The sequence below is a fragment of the Aquarana catesbeiana genome, linkage group LG08 (assembly GCF_042186555.1).
Source record: "Aquarana catesbeiana isolate 2022-GZ linkage group LG08, ASM4218655v1, whole genome shotgun sequence".
In the NCBI taxonomy this organism is placed as follows: domain Eukaryota; kingdom Metazoa; phylum Chordata; class Amphibia; order Anura; family Ranidae; genus Aquarana; species Aquarana catesbeiana.
The window spans coordinates 2,369,078-2,391,745 of NC_133331.1; the positions used below are offsets into that span (position 1 = coordinate 2,369,078).

At 51.0% G+C, this 22,668-nt stretch overlaps 1 protein-coding gene across 12 annotated transcripts in view; it reads left to right on the top strand.

Moving 5' to 3' along the window:
• The window catches only part of ZNF384 (zinc finger protein 384), a 149,556-nt gene that overhangs the window by 125,397 nt on the left and 1,491 nt on the right, over positions 1-22,668 (top strand). For 9 of the 12 annotated variants that reach the window (XM_073595389.1, XM_073595391.1, XM_073595392.1 and 6 more), the window contains 4 exons: positions 10,001-10,183; positions 19,893-20,075; positions 20,378-20,456; positions 21,922-22,080. In XM_073595389.1, coding sequence (XP_073451490.1) covers positions 10,001-10,183; positions 19,893-20,075; positions 20,378-20,456; positions 21,922-22,080 — 604 coding nt within the window. The remainder of the gene's footprint in view (positions 1-10,000; positions 10,184-19,892; positions 20,076-20,377; positions 20,457-21,921; positions 22,081-22,668) is intronic. The other 3 variants (XM_073595400.1, XM_073595401.1, XM_073595399.1) reach the window with 2 other exon arrangements.

Sequence of the window (22,668 nt, forward strand, 5' to 3'; positions counted from 1 at the left end):
GCGGGTGCAATAAAAGTTGCCTCTGGGTGCCTTCACTTTTATACTTGACAGCAGCTTTTTTTTTTTTTACCCCTCCCCCCCTAAATGTTAAAGTGACAGACAGTGACCGAAATTGATAAATGTAGCTGATTTGGCGCTGTCGGAATCTTCCTGTACGTGGCTAACGTTCGAGGGCGTAAGATAAGTGATTTAAGCGATTATTGATGTGATGTTCTGTAGATTGCGACGTTACACAGGGAGAGCGTTTCCATTCAGACATTGTGTCAAAGTGTCTCCTAACCTTTCCATTGTACACAACACCTTCTATATATTGTCATGTGTCACACTTACACGATTTGTTGTTTGTAATTCTGTTTATCATGTGTGTCGTCCATTTGTCCTGTAATCCTGAGCTGATCTTCATTGAGTCTAATATAAAGATCGATCCTTGTTCCCCCTCCATGCTGCTTCTCCATAGCTTCTCCCCGCTCTCCTCTGCTCCTATCTGCCTTTCTTCACTCTCATAGGATGATGAATATATATATATATATATTATACACCATGTGACAGAACCAGACATATACCAGACATTGTAGCTGTCCAGCAGTGCCATAGGATGTCAGGATTAACACATTTTAAATTAAACTGATGAGCACAAAATACTAATTGTTCTCGGCTTGTCCACAAATACTCGTCATATAACAGAGCATTGCTGAGTCCTACCAGCCTCAGGTATCTTTGTCTTTCTGCAGATGTGCTGTTTACATAAAGATAAAAAAAAAAAAAAACTGGTATGGCTTAAAATTTATAAATGAAAGCAATGCTTAAAGCGGAGTTCCGCCTGCAAAAAAATAAGATAAAAGTCAGCCGCTACAAATACTGCAGCTGCTGACTTTTTAAAATAAGGACACTTACCTGTCCAGGGCGCCCGCGATGTCCCCTCGGCTCCGGGTCGGGGCGCCGGCATCTTAAAGCGGAGTTCCACCCAAAAGCTCATTTGTCTCCTCTCCCCATCTGGTGCCACAATTGGCACCTTGGGGGGGGGACGGGGGGACGACAGGATACTTGTCTTAGACAGGGAGTATGGGACACAGCTCGTGCCATCACCGCAGGGCTCCCTCCTCCTCTCCCTGTTGCCGGGCCAGTAGGAGAGAGGAGCGGGGCCTTGTGCATGCTCAGTAGGGTTCCCAGCATGAAGCCCGTAAGGCTACAGTGCCGGGGTACCCTTTCCCGCAATGGCGGCGGCAGCACCCGACAGCTAATGGAAACGTCGGCTGCGTGCGCTGACATTGCCCGACTCCAGGACAGGTAAGTGTCCTATTGTTAAAAGCCAGCAGCTGCAGTATGGGTGCAGTATGTGCAGCTGCTGGCTTTTACATTTTTTTTTTTTTGTTTTTTGGGCGGAACACTGCTTTAAGTAAGGGAATCAGGAAATGAAGCCTTGTGGCTTCACAGCCTGTTTCCTACTGCGCATGCGCGAGCCGCGCTGCGCGTTCTGAATGGTCCCTGCTGTCTTCTGGGACGTGTGTGTCTCCTGGAAGACAGCGGGGGGGGCGGACATGGCGTAGTTTGCCGCAGATTCTTCGACTCTTTCGCTGGAAGTGGGAGCAAATACCCGGATTAGACAGGTATCTTCTCCCTCCTCCCCCCTGAAAGGTGCCAAATGTGACACTGGAGGTGGGGGGGGGGAGGAATCCCATTTCTGGGGGGAACTCCGCTTTAACCCCTTTACTACCATGGGCTGGGCGGACTGACTGCCTGCGCGCTCCCAGCACAGAGACCGAGCCGCGAAAGACGGCTCCTGGTGCCTGCTAACGATCGGTAGTCGGTGGGACCGTCTTCTGATCATGTGACAACTGTGGTCTTGTGATCGGCTCGTCCTTCCTGCCCCCTGGCGTTCAGAGCTTTTTAAATGACACTGTGGCTGGTGGGAGAGGATTAAGGCGGAACATGTTGCGCCAACAATCTCTTGAAATACTTAAAAATCTGCGTTGTAGTCTGTAAATTTCGGGGTCTTGCAGGTCCGATAGTTGCACACAGGGCAGCACACTGTCAGGGTTGTTCAGATGCTGGGACTAGTATTTTTTTGAATGCAGAGGTGACCTATAGGAGGGAATTTATCAAATCTGGAGCACTCAGAATCTGGTGCAGCTCTGCATGTAATCTATAAACGGCACCAAACGTGTGGTGAGAGAACCTTCCACAAAGCATTAAATACAAAACATAAAGAGCCCACATCTATCGTCTTTTTTTTTTTTTATTTGTTTTTGTAGCTGTGCTTAGAAACCAATCAGCTTCTAACTTCAACTTGTTCAGTTTTGACAATAAAACCTGGAAGTTGATTGATTTCTATGCAGAGCTGCATCAGATTTTGCACCGTGCAGTTTTAGTAAATCTCCCTCATAGTTAGTTTTCAAGTATTCAGGTGAACTTTTGCAAATTCAAGTTCATGTGTTTCCTGGTTAGTTTATGGGCTACCATAGATCCATAGAAAGTACAGGCCAGCAACTCAACAGCTTTTCCATATAATATATTTATTTAAGCATTACAGCAATAACATCATCCTAAAACTGACGCGTTTCGGCCTCAGGCCTGATGAAGGCCTAAGGCCGAAACACGTCAGCATTTTTGGATGATGTTATTGCTGTAATGCTTAAATAAATATTTTCTATGGAGAAGCTGTTGTGTTGCCGGCCTGTACTTTCTATGGATCTTTTGTGAGCTTAATTAGCCAGAGCACCAACTACTCTACACACCAACTGTACTATATAGCGGTAGAGCTTGGGTGAGTTTTTCTCTTTGTGGGTTACCATGGTTGCACAGTGGCAGCCAATCCGCATGATCAGTATCCCATAAAAACACATGGACGCTGTTATAATGCACATTACAGGGGGCAGGCCTGAGACCTGTAAAGTGGGATTTTAGGCTGGGATCTGAAAATGGGCGAGTAAACAGGATTTTTAATGCAGAAGAGAGATGCCGAATCTGAGGGACTTCCCGCGCATTTGTAGGAGTGACGTCATCTCTGCCCAGCCAATGACATCAGACCGCAATCGAGACCCAAAAGCTGACTGCCCGAAGATGTGCATCGCTGGATCCAAGGTGAATATAGTTCCACTTTAACCTCTTGGCGCCAAGCGCATGCAAATTTGCAGCCTCCCAGCGGGGGTTAGCGCATAGCGGCTGCATATTTGCATGCAATAGCGCCAATAGAGCTGTGCCAGGAGCGTGCGCCCTGCCTGCTCCAGACACCGTTATCAGTGGCTACTAGAAAGCTCCTGTTCGCTGCTTGTGGTCGGGGACTTTCCGATCATGTCACTACCATGACAGCCAATCACGGCGGTCACATGACCCTACACTCTGCCCCACCTTACACCATTCTAAACCCTTTAAAAGGCTGGCAGGCTCTGGCTCTTTAATTGCTGTGCAAAAGCGTCTGAACCAGGAAAAAGGAGCTCTCTGTTCTTCTTTCCTTAGGTCTTCTGGGACAGATCAGAGCAATTCTGATTGGTTGCACGACGGAATCTCTCTGTTCTGTCCCAGAAGCCCTACGGGGGGCAGGATAAGGGGAAGAAGTGCGGGGCTTTTAAATCCCCAGACTGCTGCCCCGGCTGCGTGGGCAGTGACAGCTCTTCACCCACAGAGGTAAGTGCTGCACAGACCGGGGTGGGGAAGGGTTTATAGCGTTCACCTTTTCATTTTTGTGTAAAGGTGAACTTACACAAGAAGTAGTCCTGACAAGGGTGGGCAAACTGCTGCAAATATGTAGTACAGGCGCCACGCTCCGAGTCCTGGGCAGCTGCTGCGAGAGCCAGAAAGCGGTGAGGAGTACCCGGAGCGGTGGGGAGTACCCGGAGCGGTGGGGAGTACCCGGAGCGGTGGGGAGTACCCGGAGCGGTGGGGAGTACCCGGAGCGGTGAGGAGTACCCGGAGCGGTGAGGTGTACCCGGAGCGGTGAGGTGTACCCGGAGCGGTGAGGAGTACCCGGAGCGGTGAGGAGTACCCGGAGCGGTGGGGAGTACCCGGAGCGGTGGGGAGTACCCGGAGCGGTGGGGAGTACCCGGAGCGGTGGGGAGTACCCGGAGCGGTGGGGAGTACCCGGAGCGGTGAGGAGTACCCGGAGCGGTGGGGAGTACCCGGAGCGGTGGGGAGTACCCGGAGCGGTGAGGAGTACCCGGAGCGGTGGGGAGTACCCGGAGCGGTGGGGAGTACCCGGAGCAGTGGGGAGTACCCGGAGCGGTGAGGAGTACCCGGAGCGGTGAGGAGTACCCGGAGCGGTGAGGAGTACCCGGAGCGGTGGGGAGTACCCGGAGCGGTGATGTCAGCTCGCTGGCGCTCTGGGCGTGGTTGAGCTCTCCTCCCAGTGGCTGCCCAGATCCTAAGGCCTTGTGGTCATGTGATCGCTAGGAAAACAGATTTAAATAAAGATATTTGCTGCTGATTATTACATAGGAGGTGCGGCATTAGTGAAGTTGGGGGAAGACAAACATCCGAACATTCGGTAGTCAGCATTTCCTTCCGTTGAACACTTTTTTGAGGGAATAAAATAATCCAATAATAATAAAAAAAAAAAAAAAAAAAAAATACATATACAGTTCCTAAACAAGTCAGGTTGTATTTTAATGTGTAAAAAAAAAAAATCCCTTTCCTTTTAAAAATGCTGCCGCTGTCATTTTCTGTAAAATTCAGAACATTAAACCTGGATTTTTGGGAATCCTCTGCAACACAAATGTCACTTCGAAGGTTTAGGCCTCGTTCACACCATGGTGCAGAGATGTCCGTCTTTCTGCATGTGTTCTGTGAGGGCACAAAAATAAACAATTGTTTTCTGTGTGCCCCACCACAACATTTCTGTCACGTGCGGATTTTTTCTGGAATCTGCAACTTGTTTGATGTTTTCTGCGTTGAAAAAAAAAACGGACCTGACATCAGCAATGTGATGTGAATAGGACACGTAACTGACACGCATGAAAACTGATGTCTCTGCAAGTGAAATCTGTGCGGGTTTTTTCCATCCGTTTTCATGCATGTCTGGCGTGAACAAGCCCTGAATTCTTTCTAAAGGGATGCAGACGCTGCAACTTCCCTCATTAGAACACTATAAGTGCATCAGCTGAATAATAATGAAAACGTCACTCCTATTCAGATTCACTCTGAACATCGAACATAATGAAACAGCTATTTCTTCAGAGCAGAAACCGGTAGGAATCGTTAAAAAAGTTTGTTAAAATCCCCGCAATGTACAACGATCGTCCAGAGGGGGGTTTTATTTCTTAACACAAGTGGAGTTACTTTATAAGACGTTATGTAGAGCTCTAGTTGTCTGCACTTACAGCAGTATTTGTGTTCCCGAAACCCCGGATTATCCGGCATGCAGCTCCAAATTTGAAATGACATTTGTTGGGTTCGCATTCCATAAGTGCGACAACTGAAACCTTCAGCATTGTTCTCATGTCTATGGGCACCTTCTCTACAGTTTAGTGTCTGCAGTTCCCTTTTTGGCCACATGGCTCTTTTTTTCTAAATGTTTTTTCTGCCTCTTTCTCCCCCCTGCCTTGGCTGGCTTTATCTTTGCTGCTGTTACCCACAATCCCTTGTGACTCGGCTTCTCCACCTCTGCTTCCCCTATCCTGCCATGGCCTCTTGTTTTCCTGCATTGTGCTTCCTTCCTCCAGCACTCATTCTTGGCTTATTTGTGTATATATATAGCATAGATGTATTCCGATCTCATCATCTAACCAAGCTGAGCCATCTCTAGTGTTTGTGTGTTTTCCCAGCATTCCCATCCATCCATCCCCATGTCCCTCCCATAGACGCAACATGAATGTCTTCTCTTTTTTGATTCTTCTAATTTGCTGCTTATCCTTTTACCAACACCTTTCTTCCCCCCCACCCCCCAAATTTAGAGGTGCAACGCTCACTGTGCGCACACTTCTTATTTCCTCCTTCACTGGACACAATATGTACTATTGAATAGACCATGCACCACAAGCACTGCCTTCACTGCTGCCAGATACCCCAACACCAGCCCCGGGGGGCGGGGGGGGGGGGGGCACCGCAGGGTCCAGGGCAGACCTTACAAATACTATTGGCTTATATGATGTAGTTTAAGCCTAGGTTTCCACTATTGTGACTTGAAGCAGTGCCTGTGTATTCTTGAGGTCTATGGACCTCGAGTCGCATCAAAGTGGGACCAAAGTAGTGCAGGGACTACTTTAAAGTGGAATTCCGCTTAGAAAACAAAAAATGTGAAAGTCAGACGCTACAAATACTGCAGCTGCTGACTTTTAATAATCGGACACTTACCTGTCCAAGGTCCAGTGATGCGGAGGAACAAAGGCCCGCTTGTCTCCCCCTCCTCTCTGCGGTGCCAGCATTGTCACTGTGGGCGCCCGGACCGGCTTCACAGCCGGGCAACGCACTGCGCATGAGCGAACCGCGCCGTGACTGGCCGGGCAATCATCTGGGACCTGTGATGTGTCCCCAATGATTGCCGAGAGGAAGGGGGGAGAGGTTAGCTTGCTTCCGGCGCCGCTAGGAAGTGGGAGCTGGAACCCGCTCCCCCCCCCCCCCCCCCCCAAAAAAAAAATTAAATGCCAAATGTGGCATGTCAGGGGGTCACCTTCCCTTAAAGCGGAAGTTTAATTTTTGGGTGGCACTCCGCTTTAAAGTCACATGCGACTTGAAGTTGGCCAGATATGAACGGTACTCATTGGAAATCATGGGGTACGACTTGTCCTGCGACTTTGCAGTCCCAAGTCTCATGACAAGTCGCATTAGTGGAAATGTAGCCTAAAGGGAGAATGAAAGGTATAGATTTTGTCCTTCAGGTAAGAAGCCACTACCTTGGGGATGGTCAGGGGGGAGGCTCATGGTCAATGGTTGCCGCCTAAATAAAGATCCCCCCCCCCATTAGTATGGATCAGCTTCATATTGGCTTTTCTTAATTTAGAAGATTTTGGTTGGTCGGCCTGTGCCCACGCCTTCTGCGCAATTTGACTGGTTGAGCAGAGAAATGGGTAGGACATTCCTTAATCAAAAAACGGCACCTGAAGGTGGGAACTCCGCTTAATTTTAAGGTACCTATTAAAGTTAAAATGGTTCTAAAGGCTGAAGGGTTTTTTTTACCTTCATGCATTCTATACATTCTATTTATGAAGGTAAAAAAACCCTTCTCTGTGTAGAAACCCTCTCTAAGGTTCTTTTCACACTGAGGCAGTTTTCAGGCTTTTTAGCGCTAGAAATAGCACCTAAAAATCTCCTCCCATGCCGCCCGAATGTGAGAGCCCGAGTGCTGTCGCACTGGGTGGGGGGGTGCACTTTCAGGACGTTAGAAAAAGTCATCTTTGGTGCAGTTTGAGAGCGCTGTATACACCGTCCTGCCCATTGAAATGAATGGGCAGCGCTTCGGAAGCACCTGAAAAGAGCTTCACAAGCGCCGCAAAACACGATCTAGCGGGGGTTAAAAGCGCCCCGCTAGCAGCCAAAAAGCGCAGGTTAAAAAGCACTAAAAAGCCCCAGCGTAAACGTAACCTAATATTTTCCTGTGTCCGATCCAGGGATGTGCTCGTGAGCCTTGCCTCTCTGGGGACCCTCACTCCTCATTGGCTGAGGCAGGAGCCGTTCACTCCCTCTGCTGTCAATCACAGCCAGTGAGGAGAGATGGGGACAGGGCATAGCCACAACTCTGTGAATGGACATGCAGAGCAGCAGCTCAGGAACGAGCCTTACTGGGGGCCCCATAGCTGGCTCTGGGGGGGCACTCAGATCGAGGGGCCAGGAGCGCTGTTGTGGGACCCGAGAAGAGGAGGACCGGGGCTGTTCTGTGCAAAACCATCACAGAGCCGGTAAGTATAACATGTTTGGTTTTTTTAAAAAAGCTGAACCCTTAGTATCACTTTATACAGCTTTTGGTGAAGCAGCCCATAGATTATACAATTCTCGATCCTTCTACCAAAGTGAAGAAAATTGCCCGATTTCCCCCATCATCACAGTCAGTGTGGATAAGGGGAATCCCTCACGCCGTGTTCTTGTGTTCTGCCGGCGGGGAGCCCTCCCTTCCAGCAGAACACGATGATCGGATGGCAGTGATCACATGTAAAAAAATCCGACAGGCTGCTTGTACTGAGCTCAATAGATCCAGCCTGCCCATAGATGGATCGAATCTCAGCCGGTCCCTGCTGAACCAGCCAGGATTCGATCCACCTATGGCCAGCCTTAAGCCTTCGTGCACACGATCGGATTTTCGGCAGGGAATTGTGTGATGACAGACTGTTGGCCTAAAATCTGACCGTTTGTACGCTCCATCAGACAATTGTACAACTTTCTGCCAACATATGTTGGATGGCGGGCTAGTAAATTTTTGGCGGACAACGAGCTGTTGTCAGATTTTCCTATCGTCTGTACACAAGTCCGTCACACAAAAGTTGAAAGTACAAACACGCCATGCTCGGAATCAATGCTCACCAAACACGACATTGGCAGAAGGTGCCCAAAGGGTGGCGCTCCAGAGCTGAAATTCCACGTAGTACGTCACTACGTTCATGTTTGTTGGCCGACAATTGTGTGCCGTTTTGTATGCAAGACAAGATCCCGGCACGCGGCCTTCGGTCAAAAGTCCTGACGCTTTGCCGAAAATTGAATCGTGTGTCCGAGGCTTTAGAGTTTTTATAGGGCAGCAGAAAGGGTAAAATAGACAATATACATTGTCTATGATTTGTAGGGTAAACATTCAAAAGATTTGGGATTTCTCATCTATATAACAACATTGTTTACAGCCTGAGGAAATCCCAGAATAAACATGCAAGGTCTAAAGAGTTTATAAGATCACTTTACTGGCACCCCTTCTGGATTATGTCGTTATTAATTACAGTGTGTTTGTTTTTGTTTGTTTTTTATTACTATTTTTTTTAAATTGACAATGCTAAATACCTTTTCTCACACCGCCGCTGTGCGGTCACGTGATCCCCCTCCACTCCCATTCCCTTATCTATACAGAGAAGTGGGAGGGGCTGAGATTCCTCTGTGACATCAGCCAGCCAACAGAGGAAAGTCACGTGACCGCACAGCGATGGTGTGAGAAAAAAAGGTACTTTTAGCCTTGTTATTTTAAAGAAAACACACAATAGTTAATACAAGTACATTTGCTGCATATTGCAGCGGAATAGCGACGGTTGGGGCGGGGAGGGGATTTGCTCTCATGCTGATAGGCAAGGGGGAGAGGGGAGAGACGCACAGCTGAGAGCGGGATGACGGAGGCACGTAAACTGACCACGGTGTCCTGGCTCAGCAGCCATAATTACCATGGTCAGCACACACAGGGGGACACAGGGGGACACAGGAACAGGCAGGATCAACAAGGGATATTACAACATAGGAAGGGACACTACTGCTTTTAACACACAAGAAATGGAAGGGCCCTGACGCAAAACCTGGCAGTCTAAAGATGCATGTGTATATATATATACACATACAGTGAAACCTCGCATTGCGAGCAACGCAGTTTACAAGCTTTTCGCAATACAAGCTGTTTCATTTTTTTTTTAAATTCTGACTCTGTGTGCAAGCGAGGCGGATTCAAGCCTCTGGGGTGTGCAGTACCGCATTTGGCCAGAGGTGACGCTCGGAGACACTTGAAAACATTCGCAGCCGCTTGTAGACACTCAGAAACACTCTGTTCCCAAGTGTCTCCAAGATTTTCCGAGTGTCTCCGGCGCCCCCACCCCACCTCTGGCCACATGCGGTACTGCATAGACAAGCACATGTGTTTTGCCCATGCAGCAAAGAAGAGAAGTCCTGTGTGAGCCCCAAGACGTGGCACGGATTTCTAGTAAACGGATTGGCTTGTCTTGGTGAAGTCCGGGGTGGAGGAAGGCAGTGTTTGGCTCACATGCACCACTAGGATACACGTTCATATCACACCACGCACACATCCCTTCTATATATACACTGACATAGCCAAGCTATACAAGATTCATTGTCAGATATGCTTCCACACCCATCCGTTGTGTTGTCCTGGCAGGATCCATACGAAGGTGCATAATGTGGTGACCAAGCCCCACAAGTGCCCGTACTGCTCCAAATCCTTCGCCAACCGATCCTACCTGACTCAGCACGTGCGCATCCACTCAGGTGTCAAGCCGTACAACTGCCGCTTCTGTCTGAAGGCCTTCCGCCAGCTCTCTCACCTCCAGCAGCACACACGGTAAGAGGGCCGGAGGAGAGAGCTGGGGGAGCCCCCGACACCAGCATGTGCCCTTCTCCCCTCCCCCCTTCCCCTTCCCCACCCACCTAACAAAGTACAAAGTCTCAGCTCCACATCTCTACGTGTTCATCCTCTGTAGACTTAGGGGGCTCATCCAGGGCTGGGTCAATCCCAGGGAGCTAAGGTGTACCCCTCCCCCCACCACCACCCCCCCCCCCACCGAAAAAAAAAGATACCTCTGACCCAGCAGCTTGGCCTACAGGGTGACTGTTCTACCTTAAAGTGCACCTGTCATTAGAGACCAATGGTGGTTGCCATTGCTGACCGCCTGAAAATACTAATTGCCTGACTGTCATACTTGATCCTCCTAGTTCAGTATGTTTCAAGTCACTGACCTGAAACAAACCTGCAGATAAGGACTTCTCTATATGGGTCAATGTCTAAGATAGTACTGAGGCTCCTGTATTTTTTTTATGGCAGGTGTACTTTAAGGAGACCCTGTCAGGTCTCTAAAGGAGGTCTCTGCCGTAAAAGAGCACTCGCCTCTCTATAGCTGCCCATGCCTCCTACTTTCCCTCTGTTTCAGCCTGTCCATAAGTGTCCTAAGTACACCACCGTGCTTCACAGTTGCTTCCTTTGCCCCTACGTTACTACAGGACACAGCGGTGATGTAATGGTTGGAGGACTGAACTGTGGTGTGCCGGGGGACACAGGAATCAGACACTCCCAAGAGTGCAGAATCTGGTGCAGCTGTGCATGGTAGCCAATCAGCTTTTAACTTTTAGCTCTCCAGTTTTAGTAAATGAACCCCAAAGTGCCAGATGTTGTGCCAGATGTTGCTGAAACAGAGGGAAGGGAAGTGCTTCGTCTTCTATTGCCTGGGCCCGGCCCGATTTGTTTAGATAGCTGAAGAGTTCCATTTAAAATTAAATTTGGTTCCTAATTTTTAGTAGGTTTGTCCAACCCTGGACCAATCCGGTCCTCAGAACTTCTCCATCTGTGCCAATGTAAAGGGGTTCTAAAGGTTCGCAGTTTTCTAAATAAAAATAACAAACATGCCTATAATTACCGGCTCTGTGCAAGGGTTTTGCAGAGCAGCCCTGATCCTCTTCTTCTGGGGTGCCCACACCGGTGCTCCTGGCTCCTCCCCCGCGGAGAGACACTTTCCCTGGAGCACCTGGTCCATTGACACAGACAGCAGGACTCGGGCCCTGCCCACCGGCTCTAATATCACTGGATCAATGGCTCCCGCTCCTATCAATCTATCCAATGAGGACCCGAGACAGCTGCTGGGCTCGTGCACGTCGCTGGAATGGATGGGTTTAGGTAAGAAAAAGGGGGGGGGGGGGGCTCTGGGGGGAGCTGCAGCAAATAAGGTTTTTCACCTTAATGCATAGAATGCAAACCATGAGACTTTACAACCCCTTTAAGCCTTCCATAGACTGTTCAAATATCGGCCGGTTAAGCAGGGACTGGCCGGGATTCGAACCATGTATGGGCAGGCTGAGTGTACTCTAGTTGATTGATCGATCGACATGGGCACCACCATCCTGTCGGATTTTACATGTGATTGTTGCTAGCAGCTGGTATAGCTGTTAGCATCAATCACTGTGCTCTCCCAGCGGGTAGGCCATCCCTGCCGGGAGAACACAATGGGCTCTGCTGGAGGGATTCCCCCATTAACACTGACAGTGTTGATGGGGGAATTGAGTGAAGTTCTTTCCTGCGACCCGTGGTTGCAGGAAAGAAATTCCTTCTGTCTATGGCCGGCTGTACATGGTTCACATAAATATATGATCCTTAAAAAATTCTCCCCTTGGCCATGGTATACTTCGGGGGCCTTGAGTCTCTGATGGAAAAATTTGCTCGGTTGCTATGGGCAACGTGACTGAAGCAGTTTTTGTTCTGTATCCGCACATTGGGGATACAGAGAATGTTATACGCTTCACCCCTATGAAGGCCGGTCACAGCCGATCCCTCCAGCCCATGGTTAGTTTTTTATTAGTGTCCCCCAATGGGAGGACCTCTCCCACATTAGAGAAGACAGCCTGTAGAAGTCTATACTTACATTTTTTTTTCTTCCTGTGTTTTAGTCCTAAAGTGATTGTAAAGCCTTATTAAGGTTTTTCTTTGCATTCTATGCATTAAGGTGAAAAACCTTCTTTGCCCCAGACCCCCCCCCCCCCCCCCTTACCTATGCCCGTTCCAGCGATGTGTACAAGCTCAGCAGCTCCAGCCACTGTCTCCCTCCTCACTCCCTCCCGCTGCTGTCAATCAAAAGCCGACGCTGGGGGGGCGGGGCCGAGTTCCCGCTGTCTGTGTCAATGGGCGCAGCAGCAGCGGGACTCGGGAGCGAGCACGTAACGGGTGCCCCCCAGGGAAAGCGGCTTTACATCGGGGGCACGCGATGAAAAGGAGGGGCCAGGAGTGCCGACGGTGGACCCCAGAAGAGGAGGATCTGGGCTGCTCTGTGCAAAATCATTACAGAGAAGGTAAATATAGGCATGTTTGTTGTGGGTTTTTTTTTTTTTTTTGGTTGTATTTTTTTTTTTTACAACCACTTTAATGTTTGCTGCACAGACAACTATTAGATGTGAGTTAAAGCTGAGCTCCAGTAAACTCCATTTCTGGAATGTAACATCATAAAAATGATTTACCTGTAATGAAGACGAGTTCTGTCCGTGATTTTTTTTTTTTTTTTTTTTTTTTTTTTTGCACCAACATACAATTTTTCAGGACAAGGTTTTTTTTTTTTTGGGGGGGGGTCCCCCTTCTTCCAGCTCCAAGCAGTACTAATACATAGTTTTTTAGCAGAATGTTAAGACGATCTCTAAGAATAAAATAACAAACGTAAACTGCAAAGGTAATTATAGTGATTGTAAAGTCTAGGGTTTGGGGTTTTTACCTATAAAAAATATAATATTATACTTCCCTCCTCTCTGTAATGGATTTCACAGAGCCCCCCTGATCCTCCTCTTCTCAGGTCCCTCTCCTGTGCTCCTGGCCCCTCCCTCCTGTTCAGTGCCCCCCATAACAAGCAGCTTTGCCATGGGGGGCACCTGAGCCGAATCACAGCTCTCCATGTGTCCATTCAGATGCAAAGCCCCACCCCCCACCCCCCTCCTCTGTTTGGCTAGTTGACTTTCAGCCATGCCATTGGCTCCTGCTGCTGTGTCTCAGTCAATCAGGAAGGAGAATCTGGGACGGCTGAGACCTTTGTGGACATTGCTGGACAGAGAGGGGACCCCGGGTAAGTATGAGGGGGGGGGGGGGGGGGGGGGGGAGCTGCCGCACACAGAAGGCTTTGCATAGAATGCACCTTCTGCCTTTATAATCCCTTTAAGCCTGTGCATTAGTACTGCTTGGACCCTAAAGAAGGGGGCCACACAAGAAACCTGGTCCTGAAAAATTGTATGTTAGTGCGAATTAAAAAAAAAAAAAGTATCACGGACAGAACTCGACTGTCACAAGTGCACTAATGCGGCTCCAATCGCCTGTAATGACGAGTATCTGACGTCTGGTGACTATAGATATGACCCCGAACGGTGATCTCCTGGTGCTGCGGGGATAAGAAGCTGCAGCAGTAAAGGATCGCCATAGCCCCTCCCCCTTCATATCTACTCATCCATTCACAAAATGCCTTTCATTCCCAGAATACAAGGTCTCTGTGACCAGTGCAAAAAGAATAAGTGTCTCCAGTAACCTTTTATATGCTGCACCTCTCCACACAAATAAATTGGCAACAACTTCGGTCACAGATGAGCGGCACCAACAATTTGCCCTCTTTGAAGCTCATTAAGCTCGGACAGGACTCCGTATTACTGGCAGCGCATACAGGGGGTGAGGCTTCCCACATGGGTAGATCGATATCTCATCACACAGCGGAAGAATGTTACGTCACTTCTAATTATGGCGTCCCTTCCACACCCGCAAATCATGTTGTGTTTCTATTTTGTGAATGGACAACAGAAAAGGAGGGGGTGGATAAATAACAGGATCTCCCCTTGTCCATTCACAGAAGCCTCCACTGCTGCCAGCCGCTGCCTTTCATCCCTGCTGCACAGGAAGATCACCGCCGTGTAATATCCGAGGATTTGTACAGTAAACAGCAGCCAGGCTGACATAGATACTCATCATTAGAGGCGTATTGATTGGCTGGTGCTGTATCCAAAGAAATAAATACAATGCTGGCGTTCAGCTTTAAGCCAGGGCAGGGCAAAGGGCAGGATACAGATAAAAATGTATCCAGAGCAGGCCCCCACTACTAACTAAAGCCCCCCCCATACTACTAACCTGAGCAGGCCCCCCCCACTAATAACCAGAGCAGCGCCCCACCCCCCCACACTACTAACCAGAGCAGCCCCCCCCCCCCCACTACTAACCAGAGCAGGCCCCCCCCACTACTAACCAGAGCAGGCCCCCCCCACTACTAACCAGAGCAGCGCCCCACCCCGCCCCCACTACTAACCAGAGCAGCGCCCCACCCCCCCACACTACTAACCAGAGCAGCCCCCTCCCACTACTAACCAGAGCAGGCCCCCCCCACTACTAACCAGAGCAGGCCCCCCCCAGCCACTACTAACCAGAGCAGGCCCCCCCCACTACTAACTAGAGCAGCGCCCCCCCCACTACTAACTAGAGCAGCGCCCCCCCACTACTAACTAGAGCAGCGCCCCCCCACTACTAACTAGAGCAGCGCCCCCCCACTACTAACTAGAGCAGCGCCCCCCCACTACTAACTAGAGCAGCGCCCCCCCACTACTAACTAGAGCAGCGCCCCCCCACTACTAACTAGAGCAGCGCCCCCCCACTACTAACTAGAGCAGCCCCCCCACACTACTAACCAGAGCTCCCCCCCACACTACTAACCAGAGCTCCCCCCCACACTACTAACCAGAGCCCCCCCACACTACTAACCAGAGCTGCCCCCCCCACACTACTAACCAGAGCAAGCCCCCACTACTAACTACAGCAGCGCCCCCCCCCCCACTACTAACCAGAGCTGCCCCCCCCCACTACTAACCAGAGCTGCCCCCCCCCCACTACCAACCAGAGCAGGCCCCCCCCCCCGCTAACCAGAGCAGGCCCCCTACTACTAACCAGAGCAGGTTTCCCACTACTAACCAGAGCAGCCCCCCCCCCCCACTACTAACCAGAGCAGGCCCCCCACTACTAACCAGAGCAGCCCCCACCACTAACCAGAGCGGGCCCCCACCACTAACCAGAGCAGGCCCCCCACTACTAACAAGAGCGGCCCCCACTACTAACCCGAGCAGCCCCCCCCCACTACTAACCAGAGCGGGCTCCCACTACTAACCAGAACAGCGCCCCCCCCCCACTACTAACCAGAGCGGCCCCCACTACTAACCCGAACAGCTCCCCCCCCCCCCAACTACTAACCACAGCCCCCCCCCCAACTACTAACCAGAGCGGGCCCCCACTACTAACCATAACAGCCCCCCCCCAACTACTAACCAGAGCGGGTACCCACTACTAACCAGAGAGTCCCCCCCTACTACTAATCAGAGCGGGCCCCCCACTACTAACCAGAGCAGCCCCCCCGCTCCTAACCAGAGCAGCCCCCCACTACTAACCAGAGCAGGCCCCCCCCCACTACTAACCAGAGCAGGTTTTCCACTACTAACCAGCGCAGCCTCCCCTACTACTAACCAGAGCAGGTTTCCCACTACTAACCAGAGCAGGCCCCCCCGCTACTAACCAGAGCAGGCCCCCCCGCTACTAACCAGAGCAGGCCCCCCCGCTACTAACCAGAGCAGGCCCCCCCGCTACTAACCAGAGCAGGCCCCCCGCTACTAACCAGAGCAGGTTTCCCACTACTAACCAGAGCAGCCTCCCCCGACTACTAACCAGAGCAGGCCCCCCCCCCCCCCGCTAACCAGAGCAGGCCCCCTACTACTAACCAGAGCAGGTTTCCTACTACTAACCAGAGCAGCGCCCCCCCACTACTAACCAGAGCAGGCCCAAACCCCCCCCCCCCGCTAACCAGAGCAGGCCCCCCACTACTAACCAGAGCAGGCCCCCCACTACTAACCAGAGCAGGTTTCCCACTACTAACTAGAGAAGGCCCGCCCCCCCCCACTACTAACCAGAGCAGCCCCCCGCTACTAACCAGAGCAGGTTTCCCACTACTAACCAGAGAAGGCCCCCCCCCCCCCCCCCCCCCGCTACTAACCAGAGCGGGCCCCTACTACTAACATTTGGTTTTGTCGTCCTGTTGATGGTATTGGAGAGGTTTAGTCTTTGGCTTCTTGGAAGAGGACCTGTCACGTCTGAACTCCATTATTTACCAGATTTCTCCTTATGGCCCCCTTCACACCAGCGGACTGATCGGGGGACCACCCATTGTTCTCTATGGAGCGGGGAACGTCCGCTGACACCCACCGCCATCTGATCCAGTCTGGTAAAAACAGACTGATGGGGATACGTTCGCCTTCCATACGATGGATCGGATGACAGACGGACAGGCAGCCCATTTCCATCTGATCGCCCCATAGAGAAGAGCGGGCCGTGTCTTCTCTGCATAGCGGACACAGACCTGTCATCTGCCTGTTTAGCGGTATCGATGGAGAGATTCCCCGCCCTCCACTTCACGGAGTCCGCCCCGTCTGAAAGGGGCTTTATATAGATAGTTGGCTTGGCTGAGAACGGGGAGGAGGCCTGCAGTGTCAGCTTTAGGACAATAAATCCTATATGAGTTCCCTGTATCAATGCCACAAACCTTAGAAGGGAAGTGGGGGGACGACTTGTATACTCCACCTTCTAGTGCAGACAGACCATGGACAATGCCGTTCTCTGCCTCCATATCAGAGCGGAGTGATATGAATGCAGAATGTCCGTCTTCAATGAGACGCAGAACGGGTGTTCCTGGAAGGAGCAATACTTTCCAGCCAATCCCGGCCCGGAGATCACCGTCATTATTACTAGCAATTACAACCAGCCAATTACAATCACATGCCAAGAATCCAACATGCTGGTGGCACCCAAGTGGATTGAGTGTTTTCAGCCGGCCCATAGATGGTTTAAATCTCTGCCAGTCCCCGCTGAGCCCTGCCAAGGTTCAAACCATCTATGGCCGGCTTTAGTACCTGGATGGTGACCTGGTGCCAGCCTCCTGGCGCCAGCCTCCTGGCGCCAGCCTCCTGTAGCACTGTACACCAGAGCTGGTTAGAGCTCTGCTTCTACCTGGCTCTGCTTTCATATTTTCTTTTTATGCAAAAAGGAAGATCCTAAAGCAGAACATTTTGCATTGGTCGGCAAAGAGAAAATGGACTTTAATGGCACCACAAACTCACATCTGTTCAAATGTAAACATTTTATTATCCATACAAAAAGAGATGAAAATTTTATATCCAGTTTACATCACATACAAAAAATGATTGCTGGTGCAGCCCTGGTAGAATATTATCCCCCCCCCCCCCCAATGAGAGTATAGGAGTCTTGGAAGGAGCAATACCCTAACCAATTAGTACATGGGGGGGGGGGGGTAACCCCACTTTCAGGGATGATTAGGTCCAGCTTCCAGTCCTGCTTGACAGGTTTTGCCACAAAGGAGCTTTATAATTAAAGGAGAAGTACGGGGAAAGCTGGCTTGGTAGTACTTCTCCTGTGGATCAGTTGGTTCTGCACTCCTGTCACCCATTCTCAGCAGACGGGGCTGTCAGCTGGCATCACAAAGCCGGTCCAGGCTGGGGAAGGATCGTGTCCATAGGGTTGAGATCCACCCACATGCCAGGACGGGCGCCCAGCTCAGCCTCTCAGCGAGCCACTGAGAACCTGAGCCGGTTGCTTCTACCCCCCAAAGCCCAGTGACCGGGGGGGGGGGGGGGGGCAGAGCAGAGAGCTCCTGACTGACAGTCACCGGCTCTCTGCTCAAGGAGCTCTAAGAACTGAGCGATCGACAGTATATAGTGCAGCACGACTGAACAAATCTATGATAAAATTTGTCCAAGTCCTATAATATTAATTAGTGAAATATAGAACCATTCTTTTCAGAACTAGAACAACATTATATAAAATTATAGTCCATAAACAGATTTTCTCCTCCACTAACAGTGCTCTTCAATCCTTTGTGTCCAAATATTGCACCAGGTGAAAAAGAAACCTGCTCAGCTTATATATGACTATACAGGCTTCTCATCGTGATTCCCTCTAGGATGGTCACCTCTCCTCTCTCCTGGGACTTGTCACTCTTTTTGCTTATATCTCATAAGTGAACCACATGTTATAAAAAGGCGATAGCATAGTGCTCTCCGTCTCAACAGTTTATTAAAAGCTCCCTCAAAAAAAAAAATACACTTCTAAGCAAACAATATAATAGGGCTTACAACATTCCAATCAGCTGGCTCACCACTCCACACCGGCCGAGGCGGCAGTGTGACATCACGGGCTCGGCCTGTCATTAGGCTTCCTCAGTAAGAACGGCGGTTGTTGATCGCTCGGTTCTCAGTGTTGGAGTTGGGGTGGGGGTTGGGCCATGCAGCATCCACCTAGGTAAGTACGATTCAAAAAAGAAAAAAAATTCCCATACTTCTCTTTTAAAAAAGAGTTTTCTTTTAATACGATGTATAATAGTCAAAAAAGCGGGTGGGGAAAGATGGCAGGGCAGAAGGTCACTCTGGGTCCCAAAACGGTGGTTTGGGTGGCGCATAGGATGTTCTAATAGTGTCTCAGGGCGGCAGGGGGGTGTGGCAGGATCAAGCCACAAATGGAAAGTGTCCTTCTATCCGAGGTATCGGAAGACTCAGCGACAGGGAGTTCCAAGGGGGGTAAATCACGTTTGCTCATAGTCACCACACACTTTAAAACGGGATCAGTAGGGGGTATCCTCAATGCCCAGTTAGGTATAGCTACCCATTTAAGGTCCTCAGAAACAAATGTTGCCACCAGTTGGGAAGTCCCGAGGCTTTCAGCCAGGGTAGCCATCCGGGTTTCTTTCTGGCCTTTTTTTTGGCAATTATACCTCGTTACATAGGTTGAAAAAAAAAAAAGTCCATCTAGTTCATCCAATAAAAAGGGGATACATTGTATTAAACTCTTTTTAACTGTAAAGCTTCTGAAGAAGCGCTTTTGTGGTGAAACATGTTAAGCAGAACTGCAAGCTGGACCTTATCCCGGAAAGTGGTTACCCCCCCCATGTACTAATGGGTTAGGGTATTGTTCCTTCTGAGACTCCTATACTCTCATTGGGGGGGGGGGGGGGGGGGGGGTATTTTCTACCAGGGCTGATAGTTGCACCAGCAATCATTTTTTCTATGTGATGTGAATTTTTTAATCTTTTTGTATGGATAATAAAATGTTTACATTTGAACAGATATGAGTTTGTGGTGCCATTAAAGTCCATTTCCTCTTTGCCAACTAATACTATAAATTTAGGACGAGGCGCGGTTTATCAGTCGGTATCCGCGGTACTACCCTGTGATGACATGTGAATTGATTCATTTTCATTGGGATGAATTTTCAGAAGTGACAGGTTCCCTTTAAAGAAGCTTCTAGCCCCTAGACTGGAGTGACTTGTTCCTGAACTCCATTTGTCCACCTCTGGGTGATACCAGTACCTTCCCGAGTATGTGGAGCAGAACCCCCCAGTGCAGTATCTTGTCTGTTTAGTCTCATCCACTCTCCAAGCCCCCTCCCTCTCCTCTATCTTGCTTTGATTGGCCCAGACCCAACCATTGTGTTGTTCTGGCAGGATCCACATGAAGGTGCATAGTGTGGTGTCCAAGCCTCACAAGTGCCCGCACTGCTCCAAAACCTTCGCCAACAGCTCCTACCTGGCCCAGCACTTGCGCATCCACTCGGGGGCCAAGCCGTACAACTGCCGCTACTGTCAGAAGGCCTTCCGCCAGCTCTCTCACCTCCAGCAACACACACGGTAAGGGGGGGCCGGAGGAGAGAGCTGGGGGAGCCCCCGACACCAGCATGTGCCCTTTCCTCTCCCCCTCCCCCCCTCCCTCCCCCACCCCCCCCCTACCAACCGCATGCACACTTGTCTGAATGGAAACGGGGTCAGGGGAGGGATGACACCCTTGTCTGCTCATTTCACCACCCCACCCCACCCCCCCTCCCCTCCCCCATTAACATCCCCTCCCTGCCCTGTGCTGCTTACCCATGCCTGCCTTTTCATACGATTGTGTTCCTGTCATTAAAGTCGTTTTGTTCTGTCTCCACACACAGGATTCATACCGGGGACAGACCTTACAAATGTGTCCATCCTGGATGTGAGAAGGCGTTCACCCAGCTGTCCAATCTGCAGGTAATGACGACTCTTCCTGTCCCGTGTCACCAGGACCGCCGCAGTGTCATGGCACCATATCTCTTATTAAGGGGCACGAGCACCCACATGAGAGCGTGCATGGACTCTCCCCCACCCCCACCATGCCACTTCTACATTTAAAATACAGGGTTCCGCATGCACAGTGGCATCATTCATTCACAGCAGTCTGTGCATGAATAAACTACAAGTCCCATCTGCCACTGCAACAAATGGACTTGTCGTTCTCAATGGACTATGAAGGTACTGATCAGCGCCCTCATAGCCCACTGACAGCCCGTGCACAGGTAGAGAGTTCTAGGAAGTGTCTGCGAGAGCTTGACACCCGCAATCCACTGATCACAGATACAAGACTTTGCCACCTCCTGGAGACAGGAAGTGAGAGGAATTATCGCTTAGACCCCTTTCACACTGGGGCGCTTTGCAGTCACTATAACGCTAAAAATAGCGCATGCAAAGTACCCTGAAAGAGCCGATGCTGTGTCTCCAATGTGAAAGCCCCGGGGACTTTCACACTGGAGCAGTGCACTGGCAGGACGCTCAAAAAAGTCCTGCTAGCAGCATCGAAGGAGCGGTGTATACACCACCCCTGCCCATTGAAATCAATGGGGCAGCGCAGCTATACCGCCGGCATAGCGCTGCTTTTAACCCTTTCTCGGCCGCCAGCAGGGGTAAAAGCGCCCCGATAGCGGCCGAATAGCGTCACGAAATTGGCGGTAAAGCGCCGCTAAAAATAGCGGCATTTTACCACTGACGCTGCTCCCGCCCCAGTGTGAAAGGGGTCGTAAAGTGTTTGTAAAGGCTCAAGGTTTTGTGTTCAGCAGCTCCTCCCTAATACTTACCTGAGCCCCATCTCCATCCAGAGATGTGCATTAGAGTAGCGACTCACTGGGATCTCTCCCTCCTCATTGGCTGAGACAGCAGCGGGTTTTCTCCTTCTACTGTCAATCACAGCCAATGAGAGAACAGAACCGGGGCCAGGCCACACTCTTTGTCTGAATGGGCAGACAGCAGCGGCTCTGGAGCAAGCCCGCACAAGGGCCCCCTTAGCAGGGTGCTTGCTGTGGGGGGCAGGAGGGAGGGGCCAGGAGTGCTGGCAGGGGACCCCAGAAGAGGAGGATCAGGGCTGCTTTATACAAAACCATTACACAGAAGGGAAGTAGAACATGTTTGGTACTTTAAGAAAAAAAATCAACCTTTTAATATCACTTTAAGGGAGTGAAATCTCCTCCTTAGTTATCACCAGAACAGATATCCCCATTGGAAAGGTTCCCCTCGCCGTCTCCTCCAGTGACAATAGAATGTAAATAAAGGCAGTGACATCATTTACCAAAAAATGAACATGACGGTATTTAGTGAGACTTGATGGGGAATCTCATGTCTTGGCCGCCAGGGATTTTTATGAATGTTTCCTAATGTTTATTACTGTTCCTTGTGTGTTCTTCAGTCCCACAGAAGGCAGCACAACAAAGATAAACCTTTCAAGTGCCACAACTGTCACCGGGCGTACACCGACGCCACTTCGCTGGAGGTTCACCTGTCAACGCACACCGTCAAACATGCAAAAGTCTATACCTGTTCCATCTGCAGCCGAGCATACACTTCGGTAGGTGTCCAAGGATTTGCTTTTCATAAATAACCTTCATGGTATGATTGCCCTGCTCCCCCCCCCCCCCGCTCTCCCACTGCGCTGCCCCCCGTGCCCTCCAGCTAACCTGCCCCCGTGCCCTCCCGCTGACCTGCCCCCGTACCCTCCCGCTGACCTGCCCCCGTGCCCTCCCGCTGACCTGCCCCCGTGCCCTCCCGCTGACCTGCCCCCGTGCCCTCCCGCTGACCTGCCCCCGTGCCCTCCCGCTGACTTGCCCCCGTGCCCTCCCGCTGACCTGCCCCCGTGCCCTCCCGCTGACCTGCCCCCGTGCCCTCCCGCTGACCTGCCCCCGTGCCCTCCCGCTGACCTGCCCCCGTGCTCTCCCTCTGCCCTGCCCCCCGTGCTCTCCCGCTGCCCTGCCCCCCGTGCTCTCCCGCTGCCCTGCCCCCCGTGCTCTCCCGCTGCCCTGCCCCCCGTGCTCTCTCCCGCTGCCCTGCCCCCCGTGCTCTCCCGCTGCCCTGCCCCCCGTGCTCTCCCGCTGCCCTGCCCCCCGTGCTCTCCCGCTGCCCTGCCCCCCGTGCTCTCCCGCTGCCCTGCCCCCCGTGC